At 51.3% G+C, this 10,216-nt stretch overlaps 2 protein-coding genes across 5 annotated transcripts in view; one reads left to right on the top strand and one right to left on the bottom strand.

Annotated features, from left to right (window-relative positions):
• Window positions 1–420: 420 nt before the first annotated feature.
• ZFYVE19 (zinc finger FYVE-type containing 19) lies at window positions 421–8,238 on the bottom strand. 3 transcript variants are annotated; one of them, XM_043471501.1, is made up of 11 exons: window positions 7,492–8,238; window positions 5,972–6,093; window positions 5,749–5,802; window positions 5,010–5,361; window positions 4,540–4,648; window positions 2,097–2,306; window positions 1,582–1,661; window positions 1,156–1,254; window positions 927–1,054; window positions 730–844; window positions 421–642 (listed from the first exon to the last, which is right to left on the bottom strand). In XM_043471501.1, the coding sequence occupies exons 1-10, from the start codon at window positions 7,543–7,545 to the stop codon at window positions 766–768; spliced, it is 1,287 nt and encodes a 428-aa protein (XP_043327436.1). In that variant the 5' UTR covers window positions 7,546–8,238; the 3' UTR covers window positions 421–642; window positions 730–765. The 3 variants fall into 3 exon arrangements, with proteins under 3 accessions (XP_043327436.1, XP_043327437.1, XP_043327435.1); XM_043471502.1 differs by having other exon boundaries at window positions 421–844; window positions 5,010–5,155; window positions 5,243–5,361; window positions 7,492–7,948; XM_043471500.1 differs by having other exon boundaries at window positions 421–844; window positions 7,492–7,952.
• The window catches only part of DNAJC17 (DnaJ heat shock protein family (Hsp40) member C17), a 28,391-nt gene continuing 25,971 nt past the window's right edge, over window positions 7,797–10,216 (top strand). For both annotated transcript variants that reach the window (XM_043471505.1, XM_043471504.1), the window contains exon 1: window positions 7,797–7,927. In XM_043471505.1, the coding sequence (XP_043327440.1) occupies window positions 7,850–7,927 (78 nt within the window). In that variant the 5' untranslated portion in view covers window positions 7,797–7,849. The remainder of the gene's footprint in view (window positions 7,928–10,216) is intronic.

Below are 10,216 nucleotides of genomic sequence, written 5' to 3'. Positions count from 1 at the left end.
CTAAGCCAGAGGCCAAAAGAGAAAAAACAGGGACTAAGCAGAGGGGTGTAAAGGGTATAGGCTGAGAGCCCAGTAATCAGGTAAGGAGGAAGCCACTGAAAACTGACACTGGGTCTGAATGGCAGGCAGGTGGGGAGAGGAGCCCTGGAGGTGGCATCCTTTGGGAGTAAGGCCAGAAGCAGGGTATGCATTCACTGTGTGTGTAGGCAGTGTCTGAGTACTAGAAAGGTTGTGTAATCCAAGATGGGGGGGCCTGGGGGCATGCCTACTGCATGTGAGTCCACCAGGAGGGGTGGGACTGTTCCCGCCTGGAGAAACTTTTTCCTTCTTCTTCACTTCACAGGATTCTGCTCCTGCTCCTGTACCTCTCCGAGGGCCCAGGCTCAGGATCCATAGGGTTCTATAGATAAAAGATGCTGGTCCAATGAATCACACACTTTATTAAATCCTCCAAGTGCCAGCGGAGGGCCCTGGGCTCTTGAGCAAGTTTCAAGGCTCCTCCTTAGATTCAGACTGGTCTTGCTCTGTCGCTCACTTCCAATCCAGACTCTAATGCTGGAAGGCTCCTGACCTCTGCCTTCCCTCTGGCTCCTCCAGTCATTGTCTCCAATGGAGACTCCTTCCTCCTTCCAGGAATGGAGGCTTAGGAAAGGGCACATTTATAAGCAGTCCAGCCTGACATGTCCTCCCATCAGATGCCCCGGAGGGCACCCCAGCCCGTGTGCTTGCCTGTAGGATGACCTTCCCTGGAGGACCAGGGCTCCCTCAGTGTCCTCGGCCTTTATGCAGGGGCTGGTAGGCAGATGTCTGGTGCTCTGTAAGCTCAAAGGCATCATGGCCTTCCCTGCAGAGCATCGATATAGGTCAGAGATCACAGGCGACCCTGGAACTCTCCCAGCCCCAAAGAACATTCCACCTGCACCCACCGGAAGCAGCGGACGCAGTAGAGGTCTCCGTCGCAGCCAGCACAGCGAAGGGTGGCATCCTCATTGCAGATGCAGCACCAGGGGAGCTCATCTTCCTCTTCCTCGGGCTGGGCGACCAGGGTCTGGGCCTTTAAGGACCAGGGAGGGATGGGGGACATCAGGTACCTGACAGAAGTGGGAGGGAGGCTATGATGGCAGCCTGGGGGGCTGTGTCTGTGGTTCTTCTCACCTTAGGCTCTGCCCTGCAGGACTGGTCTTGGGGTTGGGGAGTTGGCTCCACAGGGATGTTAAAGCCACTTGCCTCATCCAGGGCAGCTTCTTCGGTTAGCTGTGGACAGAGTGAAGAGGTACAGCTCCTAGCTCCAGGCACCACACCCCCCAACCCAATGCACAGTATTTCTGTGCTCTGTGGCCTAAGCGCTCAACCCATCTTCCTTGATTTGTTATCTGTGGCTGCTGATGTCCCATCTCAAGGGCCCAGGGGCAGGTGTGGGTCACGGGGGCAGAGGGACCCCAGCTAGAACAGGAGCTGCAGAATGACTGGCCAGCGAGCCCCAGAGTGGGGGCGGGCAGAGTGAATGGGGCCCAGGGGGGGGGTGGGGCAGCATAGCAGGGACCGGACAAGGGGTGATCAGGTGGGTCAGGCAGGGCCAACCTGCTGCAGGACTCTCTGGATGGCCGTCTCTTCCTCCTCTTCATCATCGCTGTCTGGAAGGTGGTAGTCCTGGAGGGTCACTTGAAGATGGAGGGCGGGGAGCAGGGGAAGAGGACTGAGGTGGAGGGCTCACCGGAGCGGCTGGACTGCTGCCCCCAGGAGTGGTGTGCTTCCCAGCAGCATTTGTTCCAGAGTTAAGCCGCCTCCGCAGCCACTCTGATCAGAGTGGCTCTGACCCCCCTCTGCTCTGATCCCCACTCTGCCCCCTCTGCTGGGCTGGAGAGCATGAACAGAAGGCTCTGCACCTGAAGGGACCCAGGGCCCCTGCCCCCTGAGGGCTGCCCCTTGTTCTTCATCCACTATTTTGCCCTAGCACTTGTCTCATGGTTCTAGGCAGTGCTCAATAGACTCAGCCTGGCAGAGAGTACAGCCACTGTGCAGAGCTTGGCCTGGGGGTGGGAGTCGGGGGGCCTGCTCAAGGGACACGAGTGAGGGGCTGTTTTACCAGCCTTTACCTTTATCAGGGTCCCGTCCCTGCAGCACAGCCAGGCGCTTGGCAAGGGCTAGGATGCGCTCCTGCCGAGTGTTTTCCTGCCGAAGTTCGACCGCTGCCTCAGCCAGCAACCTGCTCTTCTCCTCCTCCAGGGACCAGGTGGCTTGCCCCCTGGAACTGGTGCTCTGAGCCCCTGGGCCCCCCCGGTTGAGGTCGTTCTGGATAGAGGTGGCTAGATAGAGTGATGCATTCAGGGAGGGAGACATTTCAGGATCTCTCATCAGAAACCACTGAGCCCATGTCTTAACTTTAAACAAAACCCCACAAATTATCAGCTTTTTGCTCCACAATAGTTCCTGTCACTTATATTACAAATAAAATTAGTTAATTCATTTTCCCAAATATAAAAAACTAGTAATCTTAGACTTTTTTTTTTCAATTAAATTCATCCCCACCCACCTGATACTTTAACATGTTGCCCTTAGGGTGGGTGCCCCATGGTATGAGAATCACTGCCTGACAGGAGCAGAAGATGGGCAGGCCAGGGTCCAGCCAGGCTCTCTGCCTCACAGGCTGGAATCAGCATTTCTAGGGGGCACCACAGAGAGGACATGAGGGAAGCTGAGGTCTTGAATGTCACTAGGGGGAAAGAATTTTACCTCAGTGGGTGTTGCTCTGACATGGTCCCCTTTAACTCAGAGTTTTAGTACAAGACATTTGAAGTTAGACAGCTTTGGGCTGAAGTCCCAGCTTCACTACTTAATAGCTGTGTGACCTTGGTCAAGTTCCTTAAGCTCACCAGGCCTCAATTTCCTCATTTATAAAATACAGATAATAATCATAGGATTACTGAGGATATTCAATGAGATTGTATCTCTAAAGCAGAGTTTCTTTCTTTTTGGCTGCACAACATGGCATGCAGGATCTTAGTTCCCCAGTTAGGCATCATGCCCCCGTCAGTGGAAGTGCAGGGTCCTAACCACTGGACTACCCGGGAATTCCCCTAAAGCAGGGTCTCTTTTGTTTTTTTTTTCTTCAGGTTTTTAAACTTTTTATTTTGTATTGGGATATGCATGCATTTGTGATAGCTTCAGGTAAACAGCAAACGGATGCAGCCATACATATACATGTGTCCATTCTACCCCAAAACTCCCCTCCCATCCAGGCTGCCATATGACATTGAGCAGAGTTCCATATTAAAGCAAGGTTTCTTAATCTTGGTTCTACTGACATATTGGACAGGACATAGGCATACCTTGTTTTATTGTGCTTCACAGATAATTGCTTCTTCTTTTTTTTTTTTTTTACAAATTGAAAGTCTGTGGCTCGATAGACTCAGCCTGGCAGAGAGTACAGCCACTGTGCAGAGCTTGGCCTGGGGGTGGGAGTCGGGGGGCCTGCCCAAGGGACACGAGTGAGGGGCTGTTTTACCAGCCTTTACCTTTATCAGGGTCCCGTCCCTGCAGCACAGCCAGATGTGCATGACAACCATGTTGTCAGATGGTGGTTAACAATTTTTAGCAATAAAATACTTTAAAATTAGGTATGTACATTTTTAAAAACATAATGCTTTTGTACACTTAATAGACTGTAGTATAGTATACATAATTTTTATATGTACCAGGAAACCAAAAAATTTATGTGCCTCACTTTATTTCAGTGAACTTGAACTGAACCCATAATGTCCCTGAGGTGTGCCTGTAATTCTTTGTAGTGGGGGCTGTCCTGTGTATTGTATGATGTTCAGCAGCATCCTTAGCCGCTACTCACTAGATACCAGTGGTACCCTCTGAGTTGCAACACCCAAAATGTCTCCAGACATTGCCAATTGGGCTCTGGAGGGAAAATCGTCACCATAGTTGAGAACCACTGCTTTGAAGCTTTTGAAGAGCTCTGTCCAAAAGAATTTTTTATGATGATAGGAACATTCCATGTCATGTCATGGTCTGTATTTGTGCTGTCCAAGATCATAGCCATGAGTCACTTGTGACTATTAAGCATTTGAAATGTGGCTGGTACCACTGAGGAACTCAATCTTAACTTTAATTTTCAGTAAATAGCCTCTTCTTTCTTATCATCATCATCACAGAGAACATTCACTTACTATGAGCCAGGCAGGGTCCTAAGCACTCCTGGATTAGCCCATTTACTCCTCATGACTTCTCCATGAGGTAGGTCTTACCACACATCTTTCCATTTTACAGGTGAGGAAAGTGAGACTTCGGTCAAGTAACATGCTGAGGGTCACACAGCTACTAAGCGGTAGAACAGGGAATCACTGTCTGAGCTTAATCCGCTAGGCTTACACTGGCTCCCACTGGAGTAAACATTCAATAAATGGCAATCCTTATAATGTTGATATTCTCTAATTTATATTCACCTCCCAGAGTGTCAGCATCGGAGCCTCTCCCACCTGGGGAAAGAGTAGGGGGTGGGTCCCTGGGGGAGCCAGGTGGAGAATATACCTGGGCCTTCTCGTTCCCAGCTCTCATCAATAGCCACCTCCGCTGTTAGCTGTGTCAGCAGATCCTCTGCCTGCTGCACCTGGGTCCTGGGGTCCGGTGGTTGATGTGCCTGCTCAGAGGAGGGAACCTCAGTGGGGAGCAGGGTAGGGGGGAAGCCGCATCATAAGGCTCAGAGCACTTCAGGTCAGGGCTGAGTGCTGAGGAGTTCCCTCAGGGAACTCCTGGAAACTCAGGGAAAGGGAACTAACCAAGAGCCCACGTAATCAAGTAGGTCTGGCAGTCCCTGACAGAACCCAGGGGCCACTCTTTGCTGCCCCATCCAATCCTGCTGCTTGTCCCTGGTTCCTTGGCCTGGCAGCAGGCCTCAGGAGCAGGAGGTACTCCTGCGAAGTATCTAAGCATACATGTATCTGGGCTTCTGCTGAGTCCTCGCCCCAGGACCTCCACCCCTCCACAGTCACAGCACTCACCAACTGGGGGCCCTGAGAAGATGGAACTCTGCCTTGTAGCACAGCAAGCCGAGCCACCATCTCCTGGGTGGAAGGGACGGGACCCTGGGGTGCATCCCTGAGTGCAGCTAGCCTGGCTTCTATCTCCGCCTGTGAAGGCACTGACTCTGCAAATGGCATAGAGAAGCCTTGTAAGGTCCAGAGGGATCCTACTCCCAGGAGCCCCGGATGGTGTCTTTTCTGGGCCTGCTCACTGGGTTTGTTCTCCTGGCGGAGCCGTGCTAGGCGCTCAGCAATGACTTGATCTTGCTGGGTCAGTCCACGGCTCTGGGGAGTGCTGGGCTTCTGCTTGGCTTCCAACGCTGCCACACGCCTGGCAGGATATGAGACAGAGGCTCTAGATGAATGCAGAAGGGAGGGGTGAAGGCACCCTCTCACTGTTTCCCATTCAAATCATTTCTAGGTAGGTAGGGAGGCCTCCAACGGGCAATCTTCTGGGGCCATCACTCATGTCACCCTGCACTCCAACCCAGCCAACTGGCAGGAGGGTTCAGCTGAGAGGGTGAGGTCTACCAAGAACCTTTTCTGGGGCATGGACTGATGAGCTGCTCTCTGAGCCCAGGAGGGCAGTCAGGAGCTAGAGAGGCAGCTATCCTCCTGATCCTGGGCTCATTTAAGCTACAGGCTGGGAAGAGACTCTTATCCTGTGGCTCCTGTGTCCTTTCCTCTCCCCATTTGTCTCTGTCCCTTCAGCACTTACTTCTTATAGTTCTGAGGTGGTGACCACTTGGAGGCATTGGCAGGAGAAGATCCTCTACAGAGAAGAAATCTGGTGTCAGAAGTCACCCACCATCTGCCTATCAGTGCCCTCCACCCCAAACAATTCCCAAGTCGACCTCCAGACACAGAGCACAAGGCTGAGAGGCCTGGCCAGCTGCCAGCTGCCAGGCTTGGCTGAACCGTCACCCGTGTTGGCTTCTCACCTGGTCAGAACCTCATGGCACTGCTTGCAGACTTTCTGTTGAGTGTTTCCAGCTCGGGGAACTGCTGCACTGAAGCTAAGGCAGCCGGAACAGAAGGCCCGGCCACAGTTCTTACAGCCATACTACAAGAAACATGAAGCAAGGAGTCCACCTCTCACCCACCCCTGAAGGCTCCTCACGGGGACTCTTTGAACACACACAGAGCAGACACTGAAGCTGTGACCAGCTGCTGGGAGGAGGATGGGGAATGGGGCCCCTAAGGCCTGAGGAGAGATGGGGGGTGGAGGGAAAAGCGATTCCTGTCTCCAGTCTTCTACTCAAATCTCATAAAGCTTCATGCAAAATTTGCACGCTTTCTACTCGGTCTTCAATTCCGTGACACAGGAGTGTAAACAACAAATAGGCAAAGTCCTATGCTTCAGGTCACTGACTCTTCAACAGAGGAGAAAGAGAATGCAGGGCCCATGCCTTCTCTGTTCTAGCAGAGATGGAAGGAGGCTTGACTCAGGATGGGATGGCAATAATAGCCTCCATTTATTAAGCATTTACTGTGTGAGTGAAAAGTGAAAGCCGCTCAGTCATGTTGGACACTTTGCGACCCCACTGACTGTAGCCTGCCAGTCTCCTTAGTCCATGGAATTATCCAGGCAAGAATACTGGAGTAGGTAGCCTCTCTCTTCTCCAGGGGATCTTTCCAACCCAGGGATTGAATCCACGTCTCCCACATTGCAGGCAGATTCCTTACTGTCTAAGCTAGGCACTAAACTCAGTATTTAACATTCATCACTTGATTTAATCCTCAGTTTATACACACTATCATACTTAATCCTGATGACAACCATTATCATTCTTAAACAGGATCAGAGACGTTACTAGACTTGCTCAAATCAAGGTCACCCCCGTGAATGATAGCAGAGCCCCAATTTGAATTCTGACCAGTTTGACTACAAAACCCAGGCTTCTGAGGGCTCCATGATCTGCTTCCCTACCGGCTATTCATCCCTCCTATCTGGTTCCTATCTCCTAGTCATACTGAGGCAGAGGAAGCCTGCTGTTTATTATGGGAACTTGGCAGGTTTGTGCAGAGGGCAAGTGAGACTTTGCTATGTTGCCCTGGAGACGAGAAAAGGCAGGCTGCTTGATGGTGAGGGCTTCAGAGCAGATAGAGTAACGGGCATGGTGTAGTCGAGAGTAGTCACAGACTATTAACTAAGACTGGGCTGCGGAGGAGCAGGGTGGAGGGAAAGAAACAGCCAGATCCTACACTTGGCGGACAGAAAAGCTTAGCTTTCCGAAAATGACAGGAGCCCGATTTACAGTTTACAGGGAACTCACATCCAGCACCTCAACCCCGAAAGCAAGGGAGTGTTAGCCCCGTTTTATAGAATTGTTAACTGAGGTTCTGTGGCATCATCAAAACCACACGTCTGGAGAGGGGCCATAAAACCAAGCCTAGGACTGCAAGTCCCGTGTATTTCCCTCCACTTCGCGTCCTCCCTCTAGCCCGTGAAGAGACTCGCCTCCTTCTTGAAGAGGGTGAACTTGACAGCGCAGCCGTAGCACCTACTCTCCATCCTGTTTCCCGGTGCGGCGCGGCAAGATCCGCAGAGCAGAGCTCTTGAGGGTCAGGTACAGTCCCCTTGCACCTCACCCAGCCCCGCCCCTGCCTACCACGCCCACTCGCGCGGGCCAGCCAAAGCCTCCGACAGGAGACTCACGACAGTCACCCCAGCCGGAAGGCAGCAGCGGCGGGCGCGAGGGCTGCCGGGAGTCGTAGTTCGTTCACCATTCAGCGGGCTTGGAGCCGACAGTCCCCGGGAAGTCCCACACGCTTAGACTTTTGGGAGTTGTAGTACTAATCCAATCAGAGTTGGAACCATGGCGGTGACCAAGGAGCTCTTACAAATGGACCTGTACGCGCTATTAGGTATTGAAGAGAAGGCGGAGGACAAAGAGGTGAGAACGGGGGTGAGGAAAGTCGATCCCGAGCGACCTGGCGGCCCTCCCAGCCTTGGCGCCTCGCCTGAGGCTGGCACCACCATCTTTCCAGGTTCGGCCGGGCCCTGAGTGGGGAACGAGAGGCGGCCCAATGGCCTCAGAAGAGGGTGGGGGGATTCCCAGACCTCCCTCAGACCCCAGTGGTCTGAGGGCCTCACGAGGAAGAGGGAGCACGAGCGAGAGGTTACTCCGCGGGGCCCTGTACTGTGCTCTCCGGTGGCCCTTGTGTAGCAGAGGCCGCCGGGCGAGCCTGGGAGCGACCCTACCCTGCGTCTTGCGCCTGCGCAGTGTCAGCCTCTGATGCCCCTTCGGTCTAGACTGCGGCTAGAGGTGCTTCATTCTGTCTCTCTTGCTGGCTGATTTAACTACGTTAAGAGCCTAGGGCGGAAGAAAGGCCAGGTCTCAAGGCTCCTCCATTCCTTTTTCATACCTTCCGTGGCAGTGTGACCTATGACTTTGCCATCTCTGTTTTCTTTTACACACACTAGCCCACTGACTCTTTTCGAGAGGCAGATGCTCAGGTGTTGCCCTCTCAACGTGTGCTAGTGTCCAGAAGCAGGAGGATCAGAAGGGTAGGCAGATGACCTGGAGTTGGTGTGTCACAGGAAACTCCAGGTTAATAAATGTGCCAGGAAGTGGTACACTAATCAAGCTGTAACTAAGATTTCTGTTACTTTCCCCAGGATTATGGTGGTAGCTGTAGCAATGGAGGAAGTGGAGGCAGATAAGTCATAAAATGAAAATTAGTGCCTACAGATGCTCCTGTACTTCCAGGCTGCTCTGCTCATTGTCTGAGTGAGCTTGTGGAAAGATGAAGCTCTGGCACAGAAAAGCAGGGAGACCACAGGGCCCTTGAGGAGTAATACAGTCAGTCAGTACAGAACTGTTCCTGCAGCTGCAGCTGAAATCAGAAGTGGGCTGTGGGGTTGTACACAGAGCACCAGAAACATTTGTTACACCTATCTCATAAGTCTTAAATTTTCACTATTGGTAATGCATAACACCGATATAAGGGCTTCCCAGGTGGCTCAGTGGTAAAGAATTCACCTGCTAATGCAGAAGATGCAGGAGATGCAGTTTTGATCTTTTGGTCGGGAATATCCCCTGGAGGAGGAAATGGTAAACCACTTCAGTATTCTTGCCTGGAGAATCTCATGGACAGAGGAGCCTAGTGGACTACAGTCCATAACATCGAAAAGAGTCAGACACGACTCAGCACAGCATCACTTATATAGTATTATGTGCTGGACACTATTTTAAGTATTCTATATTTATAAATTGTTTAGTACTTCATCATTAGTGGACATTTCACATTGGATCTAGCCAATGTGTTGGAACCTTGACGCTGAGAACTCCTGAGGAAGGCAATTATGAGCCATTGATGTATATATTAATCAGAGGAGTGACATAATCGGATTTTAAAGAAAATATTCAAAGTCAATTTGCAGAAAGGACACAGTAGGCGACGGGTAGAAGAGCTGCCACCAGGGGATCAGGTGAGGTTGTTGTCTAGGCACGAGACTGAGGTCTAAGCAGGGCAATGAGGTTGGGATTCAGTTTTCACTCAGGTGAAGTAAGGGGTAGGTGAGAAGACTCTGCATTGGCTGTACTCAATCTTAGTTGCAGCACATAGGATCTTCATTGCATCATGTGGGATCTTTCGTTGTGGCGCATGGACTCTAGTTGCAGCATGCAGGGTGCGGGCACATGGGTTGTTGTTACCGCATGTGGGCTTAGTTCTCCATGGCATGTGGGATCTTAGTTTCCTGACCAGGAATTGAACCTGTGCACCCTGCAGTGGAAGCACAGAGTCAACCACTGGACTGCCAGGAAAGTCCTTCCATCTGTGTTTTAGAAGAGGGTAGAAACTTTTCCCCCAGACACCATTTGATTCCACAAACTTATTAAGTGTCTACAAGTGAGGAGAACAGTTCCTGGAGGGTTACCTCATCAGGTCTGTTTCCAGCTTCTCTGTCTCTTGCTTTTGTAGTTCATCGTTTAGAAATGCAGAAATCAAAAGTTGATAATTCTAGAAGGTGATGCTTTCTAATCAGATGGTGGTTTCCTAGAGAGTGTAGCTTGTGTAGAAAATGACAGCATTTATAACTAATCTTAACAAGTGAGGCCAAGAATCGTTGCTTGTTACATCCTGTATTGAGAATGGATGGAAATCATAATACAGCATTAAGCAATGTTGGGATTGTAAATGTGCCCTTATAATCATCTTTGTACTAATCACCGCAGGCA

The sequence above is a fragment of the Cervus canadensis genome, chromosome 6 (assembly GCF_019320065.1).
Source record: "Cervus canadensis isolate Bull #8, Minnesota chromosome 6, ASM1932006v1, whole genome shotgun sequence".
NCBI classification, from domain to species: Eukaryota; Metazoa; Chordata; class Mammalia; order Artiodactyla; family Cervidae; genus Cervus; species Cervus canadensis.
This window is presented reverse-complemented; position numbering and strand designations above follow the sequence as displayed.